This window comes from Parasteatoda tepidariorum, chromosome 5 (genome assembly GCF_043381705.1).
Source record: "Parasteatoda tepidariorum isolate YZ-2023 chromosome 5, CAS_Ptep_4.0, whole genome shotgun sequence".
In the NCBI taxonomy this organism is placed as follows: Eukaryota; Metazoa; Arthropoda; class Arachnida; order Araneae; family Theridiidae; genus Parasteatoda; species Parasteatoda tepidariorum.
Genome location: NC_092208.1, coordinates 9728120 through 9749684, shown reverse-complemented (window position 1 = coordinate 9749684; position 21565 = coordinate 9728120). Strand labels below are relative to the sequence as shown.

The following is a 21565-nucleotide window of genomic DNA, read 5'->3' as shown; positions in this document are numbered from 1 at the left end:
TACCTTAGAACCTCCCAGATAGATGGCAGCACCATTCATTCAAGACATCATTTTTATTTTATAACCGTCGTTGAACAGGTGACCCAATTTTGGGTTTATGACAACTAATGTTCAACTCCGCAGCCTTGTAATTCGAACCCAGTCCAGAAGACAAGGGAACTTCTGGATCAAGTATTGTTAGAAATTTTGCTTTCGTAGAGGACTATCTGCATTTGCGTTGCATGAAAAAGAAAACCGCGAAATCCTACAACAATTAGCCTAACGGCAAGGGGACTCTAACCCATGATCCATCTACCATTGAGGATATTTTACGTCAGCATCGTGTGGAATTTTTATCGTCCAGCCATCGTTGGGATTCGAACCCGGTTCACCTCATTTTAAAGCGAACACTCTATCCCCCGAGCCACCACGATTCTTGTTTATACTCTTGCCCGCAAGCTTTAAATAGAATATGCTAATTCTGTAAATCTCTCCTCACTTATAACATTTGCTCTCTTTGCGTTTTTATTTTTTGCCGGGGAAAAAAAAAAAAAATTGTCGGAGAAAAATTTTTTTTCTGCACACAGTTTGAAATGCTCATGTTTAATGTTCGACCCAAATTTAGCAAGGAATTCCGCGCGTACTTCTCCTTTCATATTTAAAACATTATAAGCTTAGATATTAAGATGCTTCTCTATCGTGGTATCTTAGGTATTAAGATGATGCTTAATTCTAAGCTATAAGCTTAGATATAAAGAAACTTTTCTACCTGAAAAGTTTCATCTGCGTATACTGCAGATGAAACTTTTCAGGCATCTCTTCGCATTCAGAACACTAAAAGATAAAGTGGTTTTTAAACATCTAAATTCGTCCAGCATCAATTTAATACCACTATTATAAATTAATAGGATCCGTGACAACCTTGTCAAAAGAGCTGTTAACTTTTAATATCTTTTCAACAAAAAAAAATACTAATTTTAAAAAATGTACAAAGTAATGTAGGCAAATGGAATTATGAATCATCATGTCTCAAGCCCACTTGGTAAAACCTGTCTCCAGATGGCGCTGCGAGCAGAGAGGAAAATAATAACTTTAGTTTTCTAAAACTTAAAGTTAATTATTAAAATGGAGCTCAAGATGCGGCTTGCCGCAATTAACTGTCTCAATCTTTCATCACCTTTTTAAATAACTTAAATCATGAATCATTTCATTTTATATTGTATAGTCATCATTTTTATCACCTTGTAGTTTAGAAACAATAAATATTTATTCAGATTTAAAAAAGGCGGTCCATAATAAAAGGTAAGTGGAAACCTTCCGTTACCTTTATCTTATATTGAAAAACAAGACTTAATTAGATTGAACACATCACATTACGAATTTATTAGGATAAATCAGTTTATTCTTTTTTTAAAAAAAGAATTTCCAAAAGAGAAGTTAAACGAAATCAAATCCTATGCGCTTGTTTTTAAACAGTTATTTCCATATTCTTAAACACTCATATCGAATTAAATTGAAAATTTAGCAAAATAAGTTATTGTAGTGAGAGTACAATTTAATAAGGCTATTAAATATTTCATCGCTTTAACAAACGAAAAATGTTACGAAAGCTAAATATAATAACGAAATGCTCCCATCTGTTCTGAAACTGACATTCAATTTTTATTCGAGATTCAACTATTTTAACTATATTCTCTGCCAAGTAATTATTTTTATCCACTAATAAAATAAATAAATATTTACTTGGGGCACAGACACGAGCAAAACAAAACTCTTTTTTTTCCTTCATATGTCACTGGGTAATTGTTTTTCTCTCTTTATTTGTTATAACTTTGACAACGTGAGGGAAAATTTATGATATCACTCGTTTCCTCGTAATCTGCTGACATCATGACATAATACTGTAGGACTATTACCCGTCAATTCTTCTGATAGATTGTCTTTCATAGGTTAATGACCTCTCGTTTGCTTTTTATATACACGATGATTATGAACTTATAACTTCGCAGACGCATGACCTTCTAGAAAACGTACCGTTTGAATGATCGGAATAAAATTTTGTACATGGGTATTATGATCTATGCTCACAAGAATGGTGTTAAAAACGATTGCGTAACCAGAGATTGCGACCCAACGACTCGTTGGGTCGCAATCTCTGGTTACGCTTTATACTATTATATTTACCATAGTCTGCGTAAGAAGTTGTTTACTAAAATATAGACTAACTACATACATATGGTATAATTTAAAATATGATCGATATTCAAAATTTATCATATTTTTCTAAGGCTTAATAGTTCAGTTGTTGCTTATTGGAATTACATACATTTGCAGTCTTGTTTGCTCAATTTAGGCATCTAAACCTTTGTCCATAGAAGGACCGATTGCACACTACAGAGAAGGACAGCACGAAGATGCATCCTAGCCAACAGCGGAAATCGAACCAGCTACCTCCGCGCTTTGGGAGCGATGCAGCTCTGCCACTGGGTTCAATTGGTTACTTGTACTCTAAGAAGAAGACAACTGATACCCACCCATGTAACGTTCAGAGCCAGCTAATCTTTATCAACAAAATGGCGTAGTAAAGTTGAACTAAGTTTCTCTGCATAATTTAGAATGTTGGTTAACGTGATGTTAATTAAACCAGTGCCGGATTAAACGTAAGCAGGACCCTAGGCCATTCAAATTCTTTGAGCCCTTAGATGAAAAAAAATTCTCGTATATTTTTTATTTATTCAAATATAAAAGTATTTATATGTTTTTTCATTTAAGAAAGCATATTTAAAATTAAAATAAATAATAATAAATTAAATTTCACTTCATTTTGTTAAATTAGAACTAAAAAATTCTCATAACATTTTATAATCATACCGAAGAGCCATTACATTATGACCACCCTCCATCTATAACAATGGGCTCGCCCAGGTTTTCATGGTTTCTCGCCCAGGAACAATGTTTTCATGGGGCATATAAGGACCCACAATCCTCATAGAACAATCCCTGACATCTGTAAGCTACTGGAACATAGTTGCAGACCAGGTTCACCCATTCATGGCAACAGTTTTTCCTGCGGGGGATGGTGTTTACCAACAGGATAACGCAACCATGTCATAAGGATCGAATCGTCATGGATTGGTTCGAGGAACATTCCAGTGACTTTCAAGTCATGTCTTGGCCCCCAAATTCACCCGACCTTAATCCAATAGAGCATTTGTGATCCTACTTGGAAAACCAAATTCGTGCTGCCACGCTACCCCCCCCCCGCAATGTGAGGGAATTGCAGGACCAGTTGGTGAGCACTTGGTACCAGATACCTCAGACTACCTATCAACACCTTATGGAATCAATGCCAAGGCGGGTGCTACATGCTATTAACAGGGTGGTCATAATGTAATGACTCTTCGGTGTATATTTAAAATTGATTTTTTTTTAAATCATTGTTTTTCTTAATTTTTCAAAATTTATTTTCAAAAATTCCATTTTAAGGGGGGCCCTAATCGTTGGGGACCCCAGGCTATGGCCTAGTCTGGCCTAATGGGTAATCCGGCACTGAATTAAATACAGAGCTGTATCGCACATCGATTTTGTGAAAATATAATTATTTCTCGTAATCGTCTTTTACCTAACTTATATTTATTATTTGTTTATGTATGTTATTGTAGCCTTGATATAATTTTTTTTGTGTGTGAACCTGGCTACATCGATACATAGTAAGTTTGTGTAGGTTCTACATGGCTCCATGCCTGTCTTTGCGTAAATACGTAGTGAAAGAATTGAAATCTTTGGGAAAGAATATAGACTGTGCTACTTAAGAAAATTGGTACTTAACGGGCTTGGCTTACTTAAAACTTGAAATAGAATGAAAGGAACGGTTGCAAACGTAAACAAATGCTACGTTTCAACAACCAATCAGGATCGAGATACCCACACTACGTCACTTGCTCGTATCCCATTCATTAGTCCTTGTTGAGTTTCATTACGAATTCGTTGACATCAAATTATTAACGTTGATTTTACTTGTGATAACCTAACATAGGAGACCAATGATTCATAAGAACGTTGCGATATAAATAATTTTAATCGATTGGAGCTTTAAGCTAGAAAATCACTCATATTATAAAATATTTATCACATCTTAGGGGGACCGGTAGTGCGTGATGTAACGCTTGAACCGGAGGTCAGAGAAAGTTTTAAAGTGGACAGTCAGGTCCGCCGTGTCTTTGAGCGTATTTACGCCAAATTTGATGCGAATTGGTTCAGAATTGTCAATTTTTTATAAGGTATTACATATAAACATTCTGTTTTATTAGCTCTGCTTTTTTATAATTCCTACTTAAATATTATTCTAAGCGTTAATACTCCTTAAAAAGAGCTATATAATATAAGAATGAAATGAATAAAATGATAAAATTAATAAAGTAATAAAATAATAAAATAAATTAAATAATGAAATGAATAAAATGAATAAAATAATAAAATGAATAAAATAATAAAATGAATAAAATAATAAAATGAATAAAATAAAGAAATAAAAATATACATCCTTTGTGTCAATAACTATTGGCACAAATTATATTTCAATTATATTCATAACTATATAATTATAGATATACATAATTATATTTCATTACTATATTATTCTAATGATTTGCGTGCTGTAAGTGATAAGTATTTTATTTTATAACCGTCGTTGAACTACCGCCGCATTTTAGGGTTTACGGCTACTAATGTTCAACTCCGTAGCCTTGTAATTTTGAGCCTAATAAAAAAGGCAAGGGAACTCCTGGATCAAGTATTGGAAGAAATTTTCCTTCGTAGGGGACTTTTTGATGGAACTAACCCTCATTTAGGTTACATGGAGAGGAAGACCACGAATCGATACTTATTATCAGAGTTTTACGCAGCGAGCATCATTTTCGAGGCATGCAGTCATTTAAGAAAGCAAATAGGACTTTACTTTCACTTTGGTAATTAGAAAGAAACTTAGTCCATTTTCGAAAAAAAAAAGTGTTTTTGCGATAAAATTTTCAGCTCAAATTCTTTTGCAAAATCGTGCTACATTGGATGCATATTTAAAGATTTTCATATCTTACTAAAACTACTATTAACTATTATTTTTTTCTCCAAAAGTTGTCTTATTTCACTTCCAAAAACAACAGCTCGTGTACACCGATTTCGTGTGGCAATAACTACTAAATGTGTCCTTTGCTTTGTGATAAGGGCCTATCGCTTAAAGTACATAACATAAAAAAGAAAATCCTTAGCGATTTCATTCAATTGCGTTGTTGCGTTGATTCAAAATGATTGTTGATTCAGCACTCTTAAAATATACAAAGAAAATGTATCTTAATGGCTGTATTTTTATGTCTTAAAAATCTCGATGTGTAAATCGGCTTTCGAAAGCTTTGATAAATAAAGGCAAAAATTATGCTTTATTTCTGACCGTTTTACATGCCTTATTTTAAAGCATACAATGTGCAAAATCGAAAATAAAACAGCTTAATCATTTTTCGTTTCAATATTTTCTTCGATGATTTTTCCAATGGTTCGTGAGATTGATTGTAAATATGCTGATTAATTTATGCCGACGGTATTTTAAGTTGAGAAAACAGACACAGAAACGCATTTGCTCTGAATAATATACCTTTCCGAGGGTTTTCAATTTTTGACCCTCTATAAATGCAGAGGGCAAATTGACTAAACCTGTGTTTTCCAAAGTGTGGTACGCGTACCCCCAGGGGTACGGCAACAGTTTAGCTGGGATACGCGTTCTTATGCGAAATATCTTGCAACAAACGAAAATTTCAAAACATTTTATTTAATAACAAGGCTACCCAACACAATTTACGATTATGTATTTTCCTACTGGCTATTTTTTGCGGAGTTAACAGTTAACAATTAGTGGTGTCAACAGCCAGTTGTGATTTTTGACTTTTGTGCAATTTTTTATAGTAAAAAATTTATTCATTTTTTTTAGTAGTGGTACACAGCGTTGCGAAAAATTTGGAAAGGGTACACAAAAGTCATAAGTTTGGGAAACACTGGGCTAAACCAATAGTTTTAGTCCTGACAGTGGTCGAAAATTCGAACGTTTTGTTTATTTCATCACCGTCGTTGAACAGCCGGCCCAATTTTGGGTTTACGACTACTAATGTTCAACTCCGCAGTCTTGTAATTTTGAATACAATTCAGAAAACAAGGGAACTCCTGTATCAAGTATTGGGAAAAATTTGCTTTCGTAGGTGATTTTTTGCCAACATTTGCGTTACATGGAGAGGAAAAACACGAAGAAAAATCTCCCACTGGTAGCCTGAAGGCAAGGGGACTCTAACCCATGTTCCGGATATTTTACGTCACTGAGGATATTTTACGTCAGCTCTGTGATCGGCGCAAGCCGCATGCGGATTTCGTATAGACCAGCTATAACTGGGATTTGAACCCGGTTACCCCCAGAGATATGACTTGTTATGGGAACATGGAGGCCGTTTGTGACTCGACAGATTTAACGTGCATCAGTCACCATTTACTACACGGGGTATCTTCGGCAGGCGGGGATAGAACCCACGACCTCTTGGACATGGGCCCAATGCACTACCAACCAGGCTATTCCGGCCCTCATCACTTCTTTTGAACGCTTTAATATTTCTTTTTGGAGCAAGTCCAGATAGTTCAGAGCAAGCCAAGGCCGTTCTATAGTTTGTCTACTCTAAGAACTCCTCCCGTCAGAGTCTGAAGGCAGTCTGCTGCTATGGAAACAAGAATAGCGCATTTCTGGGAGGGTAGCTTCTCTTCACTCTAGGGCTAATACAGTAGACAGAAGGAAAAGATAATCTTTCTTTCGCGGACACGAGCCAAAGCCTGTTCCAAACAATGACCCCACATCCCTACTTGAAATAGTTATACCTCGTTACTATAGTCACCGTCACAAGTCCAGACGAATGACTAGAGGAGTTCTTACTTCAGACAAACTATAACGAGTTAGTCAGATGCTTGTTTTTTTCCCCAGTTAGTCACTTTCGATGTTTTTAAATCTTCTTAACAGTCACCCAAGCCATGTTGTGAGTGGAGACCTTCAGCTTTTTCCAATGCCATCTGTCTTGTTGAAGGTGAATATCTACGTAGGACTCTAATCCACTCATCGACTAATAATATTATATTAATAATATTATAACCGTCGTTAAACAGTTGACCCAATTTTTGGTTTACGACTACCAATGCTCAACTCCGTAGCCTTGTAATTATTAACCCAATACAGAAGACAAGGGAACTCCTGGTTCAAGTATAGAGAGAAACTTATCTTCGTGGAGGACTTTTTGATGGAACTATCTTGCATTTGCTTTACATAGAGAGACAAACCACGAAAACCTCAAACGAGTAGCTTGAAGGCAAGGGGACTCCAACCCATGATCCGGATATTTTACGTCACATGATACAAACACGATGCCACGATAAAAAAAAAGTCCCTTTGGCCTTGGAATTAAATAGTTATTAACTATTTTAGTCTTTGTAAATAAAATAAGCATTATACTCTTTGTAAATAAAATAAGCGTCTGAAGGTTACGCGATATCCGAACTCTACCTTCCGTACCTATGGTTTCGTCAAATCAAGTTTTTGCCGAAACCATGGTAACGAAGGGGGGGGGTGGAGAGTAGGGAAGCCACGTAACCTTGAGACTCCTTATTTATGTACAAGGGGTATAATTTTATAAAAATTATGTGTTCTAAAATTGCTGTATTTTCTAGAAATACCTGATAATAAATTTTTGGAGTCTTAAGGACTGTTTTATTCACCTCCAATCGACACGAACCCCTGTGCTCTGTGCAATGCATAACATGATTATGTGTTTAAAACTCAAACTTGGTGTGCTTTTTCAGATTATGACGGTTGTACTTTCTTCCTTCTTCATTAGTACTTTAATTAGAAGATTCCGTTGCGGTGAAATGTGAAAAATTATATTGGCTGCAGAAGCCACTCAAATCTTCGTTTTGTCTGTTAACTCTTTAGTTTGTGAAGTTGACTGAACTTAATTTAAATAAAGTTCTTCGTCCATTAGTTTTTATGTCATTAAATGGGTGTCACAACACCCATTTGCAAAATGGGTGTTGTTTTGGGTTTGATGGCGTTCGCACTTTATATGGACGTCATCACCCTTTTCAATTGTGTTCAAGAATAATAGTAAACAGTGCGCATGCGTCGTCATTGCATGCGTTGCTGTGGCGACAGCTGCTGTTTGATAATTTTTTCTTCTTCTAAATCTCTCAACAAGTTCCAAATGACTAAAATCTAAGTAAATGTTCACTGCATTACATTATTTACTAAAGTATAAAGTGAGCGTTTAAGATTAATCGTTTCTCTCTCTCAATTGAATTTTTTTATGACTAAAATATTGTTTATTTGAATCATTGTTTCCTTCGTTAAATTTCTCCCAAATATACTATATGTATCTTACCGAAAATTTAATGAATATTTCATGAGAAGTTATTCATGAATTTCATTAAAAGTTTGCGAAAATTCTTGCCTATCAACATACAATATGAATGAACAGAACATAAAATGAATAAATGAATTCGTAAGCACTATTTGAATAGAATCGCACGCTAATAATCCAAATTATATTTATTTAAATTTATTATTTTCTCATTTATAATTTTAATTTTTGTTATTTTAATTTCTTTCAGGTTTTTCAGAAATTTTATGGAATGGGTAACAGTAAAAGCCAGTTGACAAAATCTGAATTGCAATATTATAAAGTAAGCACTCTCTCTCTCTCTCTTTTTTCCCCAAATGTCTTAAAAACACTTTTAGTTTCTCAGTCAACACGTTAGTTCATGTACACGTTATTTTTCCTTTGCTTGTCAGTGTTGTTTTTATGACATGATTTAAATCTTTTTTTTCAGAGTTCCACGGTAACTTTAAAATAATTTTATGAGCTTTAGAGCATAAATATTGCTATTAAATTTTAGATATCCCTTTCGCCACTTAGTTTTAAAAAAATAAATAAAGTGTTACTTCTTCTAATGGCTTAAATCATTCTCTTTCTTTCATGTCATTGTTACGAAACATTTGAATGCTCATTCTTTTAAACAATGCTAATGAAAAATAATTTATCCTTCCTTTTTTTTCTGTTTTAGGAATTAACATATCTGACGGAGAGTGAAATACAATAGTAAGTTCAATTTTTTTTATATTTCTGTATCAGTATCTTATTGTTTGTTCATCATTTATTTAAATTTACAACAGATAAATGTATGAATTACTTTAACTAAACAACAACCACTTCAAGTTCAGAAAAAAAAATTGTTATCTGTGTTTTCTTGAATTTAAATAATAATTGAATATGCGCATTGTCTAATTGGAGCAAATAAAATTATGAATAATTACAAGATAATTAAATCTGTGTAATTATCTTAATTGAGCTACTCCTGCTTCAAACAGAACAACAAATAAATCATTGTATTATCTAAAATAAGTAACAACTTTTGCAAGTTGAGCCACAATTATGTGCATTAACAACTATTCCTTCAAATAGAGAAAAATTAAATCTGGGAATTATCTTAAAGGTATACAGTTTACCAAACTTTTTTTTTTGCTACTGGTATGGATTTTTCAGTAGCGTAATCGAATCTGATAAAATATGTATGTAATGCAAAATAAGATATGTAATAAAAATGTTGTTAAAGATTTATCGTATCGATTCGACACAAAACTTATTAACTTTTGAGCATATTTAATCAATAAAACCGAAGGTTAAAAATAAAAATGACCAGTATTTTCTGTAACTGTTATCTTGTATCTGTTATCTATCTATTTGAAAAATAACGTGTTACTTTAAATAGGTCTGTCACATAACTCGAGAGCTGTTTTTTTTTAAAGTATGGGCCGTTCGAAAATAAAAAACNCGTGTGAACCATTTTTCTTTCAGCAATAAATGTTTCGAAAGATTTTGAATGGTAAAAGTGTTGGCCCAATTTTGAAGATCCGGTTTGAAGGATTAAGAATATTGCAGGTGTTATGTTCTAGTTAAGAACATTGGTATTTTGAAGGCTGTTTCAAAAGTACTTACCGGCGTATTTAGGTGCCATGTCCATGTTGGTTATGAGGTAACCAGAGTACTTGAAGGTGCTGAACGCGTTTGCAAGAGTGAACAGAGCAATGATGGCTGCTGGCCTGCAACCTACAGCTGGAATCAACAGCAAACATGCAGCAGGAACAAAGAAAGCTGTCAAAAAAGTCAAATATTTCGGTTCAAAATATTTTCCCCAAGTAGTCAACTCGAATTAGTCCAACACCTCCTAGAAAGAACAGGCCTCAGCACGGGTTACCATAAATATCCCTTAGTAGTCCAAACGTAATGACATATTTTGTATTTTCAACCACTGCGCAGCTTAGTACCCCTAACGTAATGACATCTTTCTTATTTTTCGTCTACTGCGCAGTTAACTTCGTCACATCGGACTACTAAATTGATCCGTGCTGAGGCCCTTCTACTTCTAGGAAGTGTTGGTGAAATGCTGCCCATATTGCCATTATCAGTCCTATGGTTACGAAATTGGGGAACATCAACTTTTATGATCTTCCTAGACAAATATAAGTTGCATTAGATACAATGGAATTTGCTTGATTTAATAGATATATTTTACAGAAAAATTCTTTATATTTGTACATTTTTTTGTGCTTGTTATTATTTTTAAAGCTAATATAAAGCTTATTTTTTAACATATTGCAAAAATATTACAATGTTTTAGTTTGTTTTTTATTTTTATTTCAGTGCATTTAAAAGGTTTAAAAATCTACAGCCAAGAATATTGAACAAAGATAAGAATGCAAGGATACCAGTGGATCTCATAAAGAGAATGCCAGAGTTTCAGGTACGTTCCTTTATTCTTCTACCCCTTTTTATTCTTTCTTCCGCCTGAGGTTTTGTAGTAAATTTAAAAGCCATTTATTATTTTTATTGCTGTTTAAAGTAATCTAATAGTTTAAATTAAAAGTAATAGACAGGAAGCTAATAAATATCTGTCACAATTGTATAAATGAAGAGAAGTCAAGTTTATTTCCTTCAAACGAAAAAGGAAAGATAAAAAAAAAAATTTAACTTAGCAAAGTGCATTGTGTAAACCATTCAAATTATTTATTCTATTAATTTGAAAGGCATTTGGTTGAGTCAAAATAACATAATTTATTCAATATTTTTTTTATATCCGTCGTTGAACAGCCGACCCAATTTTGGGTTTATAACTACTAATGTTGAACTCCGCAACCTTGTAATTTTTGAACCAATACAGAAGACAAGGAAACTCGTGGATCAGTACCCCCAGAGATATTGATTTGTTATGGGAACATGGAGGACTTAGTGACTCGGCAGATTTAACGTGCATCAGTCTCAATTTTCTACAAGGGGAGTCTTCGGTCGGTGGGGATCGAACCCACGAGCTCTTGGACATGGGTCCTACTTATTTGGTAGGCCCAGTGCCCTACCAAACTGGCTATCTTGGCCCTTTTTCAATATTTTGGTTTAATCTCTCTATCCCAACACTCAAAGCTCAAAATTATAGCTAATGTTAAAAAGAAACTGTGACATATGTTTTTCATAGCACATCATTACAAAAATGTTATAAACTTCTGATAATTATTTAAAGGTTCAGACCATTCTGTATGTAACGTAAGTGAATAAAGTGACTAATAACACACTGCTTTGCGATACTAGCACATTTTTCAATCATTGAAGTATTCTTTATTTCTCTGCAAGCCTAAAAAAATCTGAGGGCATCGATATATTAAAATTTTGCTCTTTAGCGTTACCCTGTGGGCACCTGTCACTAAAGCGAGCAACATTACCTACGTCACACTGCCACAGAAATCCGATTGTAGGGTGGGCCACATTCACACATCGCATCACAACAGAGGACAATACACAGAGAGCAACTTTGCAGTCAGACTAGCTAACCACTCGGCCACCTGTCCTGCCATCTTTATAAATATAGTACATATTTTTGACCTTCGCTTGCAGATCGCTGGGCTACCAAAGAAGGGGAGCTATCCCCCCAGCAGAGAATCAAAATTTCGATGGCATGTCTTTGGATCATCCTCAGGGATGTTTTCCAGACAGTCGCCAACAGTCCATTGAGCAGCTCTAGTGTGACGTAAATAAAGTACCATATATTTTGACAGAGCTTTTTCATTAATGAAAGGGGGGTGGTCCAAACTAGAATGGGAACATTTGGAATAGCATACTATCCAAACGACGTTTCCTGTTTTGCTGGCGCACATGTACTTTTTTATCGAAATTTTCGATGATCATTTTGAATAAATGCAGATGAATTTTGTTGATTCATAATTTCCTCTGCTAAGGTGTGCTTGGTTATGGGCTTAATTAGCATAAATTTTAAAAAAATAAAAATAAAAGCTCCTTAGGCATTTAGGTGTTCAATCGGGGGACCTAAACTTGGAATGACGACCAAGAAATCACTCAACATTGCTCAACCATGAAAACTCATTTTTCTTTCACGTTGTGCACCCTTTTTAATAACCCTGCACTGACAGCTGTGCCGTTGTCTTTTTTTTCCCCCGTCGGTAGCATTTTATCGCGTGAAATTCGTTTCTTTTATTCTTTATTTCTATGCGAGCACATTTTCTCTTCCTGTTCCTAACTCTTAGTTATATTTCAGAAGTGACTATGTATTTTGAATATCCACGATCAGTGTTTTTATTACCCATTGGCAAAATGAGTGTTGTTTTGGATTTGATGGTCATCACACATGGTCATCACACTTTTCAACTGTGTGCGGATGCGTCGTCATCGCATGCGTTGCTATGGCTACCGCTGCTGTTTGATAATGTTTTTAGAATTCTTTTTTTTTTTTAAGTCCCCTTACTTTGTCCCTTTTTTGAAGAATAGACAAATTAAAAATTACTTTTTTCGAATAGTATACCTATTTGCGAAATAATCTTCATGCGTTTGAGATTTTTTGTTGTTGTTGTATTGAAACAATACTATTTAATAGCTTTATTTTTGAAAAAGAAATAAGTTTGAAACAGTGTGTAATCAAAAAAGGTACATATATTTTAATTTTTTCTGCGAATTTCATTTTGTCCAAATGTTGTATCAAAATAAATAATAGTTGAAATAATAAAATAATAATAATAAATATTAAAGGTGGAAAATGTTTTTCTAACTTTTTGCTTTTCGAAACAAATGCTCTAAATATACATTTTTAGAATTCTTTTCAAGAAGGAAGTACAAAAAGTACGTGCATGAGGGGCCGCGAATTAATATTTAAGCAAAGAAAAAACAAATGCGATGGCGAATCATACTGAGGAAGAAAGTACTGAAAACTCTAAAACATGTTTGATTGCCGGAGGAAACAATAGAGAAATAGAAACTCTTTAGGCCTTTAATTCTCCTTTAACAATCCATCTAGTTTTTATGTTTTCATCCCACCTTCAACGCTTGTGATGTAAAGGATTTCGATATCGGTTTTGTTTTTCCTCGCTTAAATATTAATTTGAGAACCTTAAGTATGCTTTTTTTCTTCAATTTTGGCAAGAATTCTAAAAATATACATCCGTCGAATGAATGACTCATTTCAAAATTAAATATTTCACGGAAAAAAATGATGATGTAGGAATGATTCAAACGCCTTGTGAAAGCTAGTAAAATTTTATACAAACATTTTAGAAATTAATTACAAATTTTGCCAACAGAAGGCGCTGTGCAGAGTTAAAATAATACAAATACCGTAAAACTGAAATCAAACTTTGATATTCCAGTACCAGAAACACATGTTGTTGAATGGAATTCATAACTTAAACCTTCCTAGTAAACTGTAGGACAAACTCCTTTCACGGTTTAATGCTGTAACTGATCAATCTGGCCATCAATGCCTTGAAGCACCATCTATCGGCAACCTTTTTAATTAAATTCGAAAATTCCTGCATTGAATTTTCAGACATTTCACAATAAACATACCGTTTGTTTCATTCTTCTTCCTTCATTTTCGCGGTTTTTAATTTTGAAATCAGCCAGTGATCTGCTGGACACTCTGCATATTAAGAGTGGTGTTTACGTAATACTTTTCGTCTCTTATTTAAGCAATAAATACTATATTTTGATATCAATGAATGATTGTTGTTGTAGAACAATCCGTTCAAGGAGAGGATTTGCGAACTGTTCTCCTCCACCAACGATGATACCTGGTCTTTTGAAGATTTCCTGGATATGGCTCCTGTATTCAATACTGATTCTCCAGCCGATAAGAAGGCAGAATATGCTTTCAGTATCTATGGTAACTTATTGATCTTCTCTCACTAATTATCCACATAGTGGGCTTACGGTCTCATACTTTGGGAAGTGTAATGAACGTAGAATCGTCGAAAATTTGGTCAAATAATTTCAGATTTTTAAATGGTAAAATATGAAGTGTGAGCGCAATCAGTCGAATAGCTTCTGTGTTATCAAGTTTTAAGAAAGTCTTAACATTAAAAATTTAATCTTTCACGAACGTCCGATTTCCTTCAAATTTTGTATTTTGTCATATAAAGTTACATTCTTTGAAATGATGTAAAAATTTGTATACCTCACAATTGAAATTTTCAGATCATTAATAAGAAAAATGTTTAAAAAAAATAGTAAATAATTATTAGAAATATTTTTTTTAATCGAATTATCTTTGGATGAACGAATTTTATATTTAAAAAAAAATTCGATTTGCTTAAGTTTTACAGATATGGTNGTCTGTGACGACGCCTGTGTATGTTACTGGGACAACCTGTCCGCCACGATGTTTAATCTAGAACTTAACTTGTAACCTTAATTGTTATCCTTTTATTAAATTTATTATTATTTAATTATGGCTGGCATTCTGTTAATTGTTTCTATTCTTAATCAACTTAATTATTCATTTTAGATCATCTCTCTATTTGAATATTATGTTTTATTTTAGGAGTCGCGTTAACTTCCACGTGTCTCCTCAGATGTAAAAACTTGTATACCTTACAATTGAAATTTTTGGATCATTAATAAATTAAATGTTTAAAAAAAATTACTAAATTTTTTTTTTTTGCATAGAATTTGGATGAACGAATTTTATATCTTAAAAATGTTTCGATTTGTTTAAAATGTTCTGAAGATAAGGTGAAATACACAAAAAAGAAAATAAACATTAAAAGTGTCCATAATCTCTCGAAAACTATTGGACCGATTTCATTCAAATGTTGTATTATACCATATATTCTTTGAAGTGATGTAAAAATTAGTATACCCTACAATTGAAATAAACATTAAAAGTGTCTAAACTTTCGACTGATCTGCTATTGCGACCACATTTTCCAGATTGCATTTGTCTCCTATGCCTTAATTAACAGTACGGTACTGTTTGCCAATCGTGCAAAAATACAGAACAATCCAACGATAAAAAAAGAGGAAACTTTTCTTCTTCATCCCAACACTTCCCCTCTCCCAGTATTGGTTAGAGAGGAAGGTACAAGCCATTTTATAGAACCTTTGCCGTTGTGCCCCTAATTGTTTTTTTTCCTTTCCCCCACCTTACTTTGGGGGACTATTTTATATTATGTCAATGAAAGCTAAACTTCACCTGTGTATATTCTTTGATCTAATCTCATTTAAAAATTAAAATAAAACATTCCAAAATGAAAACACGTCAGCATGATTATAGCTTGTCTTAGCTAATAACTCCTCCCACCACAAAGTCTGAGGCCGTCCGGTGCCATGGAAACAAGAATGGCACATTTTAGGGAGGGTAGCTTCACTCTAGGACTAATACTAATTGGCCGAAGAAAGAGATTCACTCTCAACGATCCGAGTCGAAACCACTCCAAAATAGTGACCCCCTACTTGAAATAGTCATACCTCGTTACCATAGTCACTGCCGCAGGTCCAGACGAATGTGTGGGTGAATTCTTATTTCAGACAAACTATGTGAGCTACCGGTTTCTTAAAGGCTCTTCTCGTGTATGATACCGTGGTCGATGAAGGGCGATTTGCGTCATCACTTATCCTGAAGGGGTCAAACCTCAATTTACGTCAATTAATTTGCATAATGTGCTAATTTCGGATTCAACAAGGAATAAAAAAAAATTTGTATCATGGGTGATAAAGGCAGATCGCATTGAATGTTTAGCTTGTAAAAATACCTGCAGAAGAAATAAAAACAATCGGTGACATGTTTCAGACGGAGATGGTGATGGTTACTTATCAAGGGGAGACCTCAAGGACTTGATAAATTTGCTGACTGGAAGTGATAATTTGGATGAGCAGGACATCGATGACGTCATCGACAAAGTGATGGATGAAGCAGACATTGACAAAGATGGAATGCTCTCTCCCGGTGAATTCAAGCATGTCATCATGAAGTGCCCGGATTTTGCTAGGTATCTTATCTAGTTGTTTTTATTTATTTATTTTTTATTGTCGGAGACATCCAACTCTTGATGTAAATACTTAACTTCGATCTAAGTGTTTTTCGACTTCCTAAATACTAATTTTTTTCTTTGGTTCAAGTTGTGTTGTATAAATGTTCTGTAAGGACTGTTGCTCCTTCTAATATTTATAAATACTTACGATACAGAATTCTAAAAATTTTCTTATTCATTAACATTCCAAAGGAAACGAGCATGCTCTTCTATTTTATTCTAAGTCCCTCAGTGGACTAATCGTAGAAACAAGGTTCCCAGTAGAGCACCAAAGCCAAACATCGCTGACTGCTGTCAGTTGGTGGGCGGATGACCACTTTGATCAGCCTGCGTAGGGACCGAGAATGCGCGGTATCTGTCCTTGTTAAACTGTTCTAACGTAAAGTGCTCAACTTCGCTCGCAGGTCGTCGGGCTACCAAAGCAAATGAGCCATCTCCTCTGCAGAGGATCAAAATTTCGAAGTCATATCTTCGGATCATCCTCATGGATGTTTCCCAGACCGTTGCTAATAGTCTATTGTGCAGCTCTAGTGCGACGTAAATAAAATACCTACCTACCTATGTTATTCTAAGGTCTCTTCTAATTTTTTCCGTCGACTGATAGAGTAAATCCTAAGTGTGTACAGACGAAAGAAACTGGATTAATTTCAGCAAAAAACAATATATTTAAATCTAACGAAGTTACAAATTTTGTTATTTACTATGGACATATGCTTTGTCATGATGATTCAAGGGAGAGGTAAACTATCTCGCAACAACTGTCATCAATACATATTTCTTGAAAAGTCTATAAAAATTTTATGATTTTTTTACCTTTTAAATAAATTGAAAAATAAATTCTCGTAATTTTTTTTTCGGTTAATTTCATAAAATTTAAGTTCAATACATGCGGAATCTTTGCCTCAATAGGTTTAAATCTTTCCCAAAAAACAACAAATATATACCTAGTGACTAGAGCTAGGATGATGATTATCTAATGATATAAATTATCAAAATGACTTTAAAATGAAAATTAATGCCCTTAAAATTTTCAAAACATGTTTTTATTAACTTTTTTCTAAAATTATAAATCGTAACTTGTATTCATAAATCGAATAATAATCGAAATAAATATGCAATTTCTGAAGAAAAAAAATGCTGTAAATAATAACTTTAAGAAGATAAATAAATCCCTATAAAGGAAAAATATTTTTAACATCATTTTAGCCTTGCTGATATGATATTAAAATTACCTAAATGACCTTTCTATTTTATTTTTAGGAGTTTTACAATCAGGATATAAAGAAAATTCGACAGAATAAGCCAAACTTCAACTGTGATATGCAACTGCTGTAATAAGCCTATAAGTACAAATGCATCATGTTAATCTCACATAATAAAAACAATGCGTCTTTCGAGATTCATATTTTTGACCTCGGACAAGAAAAAATAAGGTGTGAGTCCGTATGTGCTGAGGGACTTACATCTAAAGTATCCCGACTATTTCAATAACACTTGCTGCAATTTTTAAAAATATGAATGAATGCTGTGTAGCGCACTCAAATGTATAGAAATAAAGTCCATGGGGAGAAAAAGATTCACTATTGAACACAGCCATGATCCAAGTAACCTAGTGGTTATAAAATAACCGCTTGGTAATCCCTTGGCTAACATCCCAAACCAGACAACGGAAATTTTTAAAAGTTTAATATGGTATCATGCAAGAATAGTGTTATAAACGATCATCCAGCTCTGACGGAAACAGAAAGAAAATTTCGAAATTTTTAGAAGGCAACACAACAATGGCATTTTACATTTTTCATCGTATCTTAGTCTTCACATTGAAAACTTAAAAAGGAGATTACGTAACACAGTAAGATGCAGCATACAAATCGCCGTGTTATTTTCTTCCCTCCTTTTGAAGTTAGAGCACATTAATAAGTACCATGCTCACTGCAGCATGCAATTCGCATATGCGATCTCACGAAAGATCAATTTGCGCATGCGCAAACAGTTCTTTCATTGTGAAAACCGTGTTTCGCTGAGGAAAAAAAAGTGTCTCAGTTTGAAAACTATAACTGTAACCATCAGAGCTCTTGATCGCTGATTTTAAAAGTGCGAAATTTTATTTAAGTTAGCTTAAAAAATATGCTTGCCAGGGTATAATCACATGTCAGCAAATTTATTTTACGAGATCACATTTATATTTTATCATATTTCTATTTTTTCTCCCTAGATAACTTTTGATGTATTTATGGAATGTGTTTACTAGTTTTTTTACGTTATGTTATTGGTGCAATTGAAAATACAGCGTAAGTGCTTCACGATGGATTTCGAGACACGTGACTTGATAACTATTTTCTTTCTATAATGCTATGAACGCTAAAACAGAATTTCAAAAAACTGATAAAACAAAATTTATTTTTGAATTTTTATTGCAATATGTAGTTATACAGAAATGCCAAATATATAAAAAATTTAATTGTGAATTTTTTTATCGCTTATGTTGAATTTTCTATCGCATCGCAGTATGTTTTTCAACACATTGACACTTACTTGATTCATATTTTCTCTAAATTGAAATACTTAAAAAAAAACTTTTTTGCATGTTTTTGTTTTACTTTATTGAATTTTGTAAATGACTTAGAATAAATTTGTAATAATATCCATTTACGTTGTTGTGTCAGAAACTGAAACTTTTTTACGAATTATCAAAATGTATTTTATTGATGTAAAATCATAATATAGCATTGGTACAAATTTAAAAATCGAAGAAAAACAAATGGAAATAGAAATGTATAGATTTGTTACGTTCGTCGTCGTAGATTATAAACTTAATTATTCTTTTAAGTTTTAAAGCTGATCAACTGATGGCCCTGTTCACTGCAAAACCATAAAGCGGTCTGGGGATAAGTATATAAAAATTGGCTATAGGTTACAAACACTCCGCGACAATTTTATATTAATAATAGTGTAGTGTATCTATCACTACAAAATTATAATTTCAATTCACTAGTATATAAGACATGTTAACTCGATTCTGTTTTGGGGTACCTTTTCATAGATGACAGTTGACATGGTCGATATCTACTCTCGTCCCACATTCGTGACCCGGACCGAATTTTGTACTGGTAGATACACTACAATAGTATATCAATTTTTAATCAGGAGATGCAAATATTTCCAATTGCTTATTAGCATTTATAAGGCAATTTTGGAATTGAAATCCTCATCATTCGATCGTCATCAGTAGTCGTTTTTAAATCGGATTTTTTACTTACTATTGTCGCAAAACGCCAATATTTGATTAATTATCTTTTTTCACAAGGTAGTTTCAATTATATTATCTTATTATAGTTCTTAACACAGACTTACGTTTTCTAATCTAGGTATATGTTTTTTTTTTTTTTTTTTTTTTTTTTTTTTTTTTTTTTTTTTTTTTTTTTGCATTAGTATTTTGAAATTTTAAAACGATTGTAAATTACAAATTAACTATGACGCATGTATAGTGCGAAAGAAAAACGAATCACCTTGAATAACTTTTAATCTAGTGATCGGATTTTCACTTTCTAGGACTCAAGGGAGTGACCTCAAATATGCAAATTAATAAGTGCAGACAATATTTTAAACTACGAAACCAGACAAAAAAAAACGTATATTCTCTCAATAAACATGCTTTTTTTTCGACGAAATCAGATTTCTGACCCCTAAAGTATAGGGGGTAGCAGCAGTCTTTGAAATATGCCGTTTGGACACCTTAATGTCAATTTTACTTTTTGCGTATTTCACCATGTCTCGAAAAATTTTAAAGCGAATTAAAAAAAATTTGCACAGAATCATATAATTCATCTCACCAAAGATAATTCCATGCAGAAAATTAATTTTGGTAAATATTTATAATTTTTTATTTTATAAAATTTTGAATCGTAAGGAATAAAATTTTTTGCATCAATTTAAAAAATGTAATTTTCTATAGCAAAAAAAAAAAACATTTTAGCAAAATCGGTCAAATAGTTCCTCTGGATGTCGAATTTTTAAAATACGACTCTTTTGAAATTTGCTTTCTCAGGAACTATTCGAACGATTTCACTCAAATTTCGTATTTTACTATGTGAAATTATAAACTATGCAAAAAATTATATTCCTTACAATTTAAAATGTTTTAAAAAATAAAATAATGTTAAATAAAGTAATAAAAAATGGTAAATATTTGCTAAAAATTATATTTTGCATGGTATTATCTTTGGATAAATTAATTTTACAAATGTGTGCAAAACTTTCTCGACATATGGCAAAATACGCAAAAAGTAGAGTTAACATTAAGGGGCCTAAACTTTGGAGCACTCTCCTGACCAAACTATGGGGAGCATATTCCCCAGATTGCGTCTATCCCCTACATATCAGAGGTCAGAAATCCGAATGCGTCGGGGGAAAAAAAGTTACGTTTATTCAGAGAAAGTACTATTTTGTGCCCGATTTCGCTGCTACGGTTTTGTGTCTGATTGCCGGTTTAATACATTAGTGTGCTGAAATCATTTCCCAATCTGTGAAGACTGCGAAGAGATCTCAGAATGCACGACATCAGTCCTCGTTAAACTATTCTACCTACCAGAAAGTGCTCGACCTCGCGTGAGAACCATCGGACTGAGAAAGAAAATTTGGCCAGGTTAAATTGTACAATAAATAGAGAGCTACTTACTGCTGTAAGCAATGCAATGGTCTGCAGTCAGTTGACAATAGAGTATTGCCTGAGAGTATTGGCAAAATATGTGACTCATAGACATTTCACAAATATACTTTATTATGAATACAAATGGATTCTTTCTTTGTTTGAAATTAATAATTAAATATTGAATTGGTAAACTTTGTTTTTGTAAGTAAAAATATTCTATTTACTGAAACTGGCTCCAAAGTTTTACCCAAAAAAGGTTAGTGGCAATCAAAATGGGCCACAGGCGGTGTAAAGCAGAACTCTCTACCTGTGGCAACTCTTCGCATGCTTTCACCTCTAGCGTATGAAGGGTCATAGAAGAAGGAAGAACATTCGTTTTTTATCTTGATTTTCAAAAGATTAAAAAATCTTTCAAGTTAGGAAACTATATAGAAATGAAAACTACTTTGAACGTAGTTCTTACTGAAAACGTTATGGACATTTAAAAATTATGGAACGCTATG

The 21565-nt window shown here is 33.3% G+C and overlaps 1 protein-coding gene across 2 annotated transcripts in view; it reads left to right on the top strand.

The window, feature by feature from the left end:
- Positions 1 to 19059, top strand: part of LOC107446677 (calcium and integrin-binding protein 1) — a 32228-nt gene extending 13169 nt beyond the window's left edge. For both annotated transcript variants that reach the window (XM_071180967.1, XM_021147877.3), the window contains exons 2-7: positions 8659 to 8730; positions 9112 to 9146; positions 10749 to 10848; positions 14118 to 14265; positions 16171 to 16369; positions 17672 to 19059. In XM_071180967.1, the coding sequence (XP_071037068.1) occupies positions 8680 to 8730; positions 9112 to 9146; positions 10749 to 10848; positions 14118 to 14265; positions 16171 to 16369; positions 17672 to 17693 (555 nt within the window). In that variant the 5' untranslated portion in view covers positions 8659 to 8679 and the 3' untranslated portion in view covers positions 17694 to 19059. The remainder of the gene's footprint in view (positions 1 to 8658; positions 8731 to 9111; positions 9147 to 10748; positions 10849 to 14117; positions 14266 to 16170; positions 16370 to 17671) is intronic.
- Positions 19060 to 21565: the final 2506 nt, after the last annotated feature.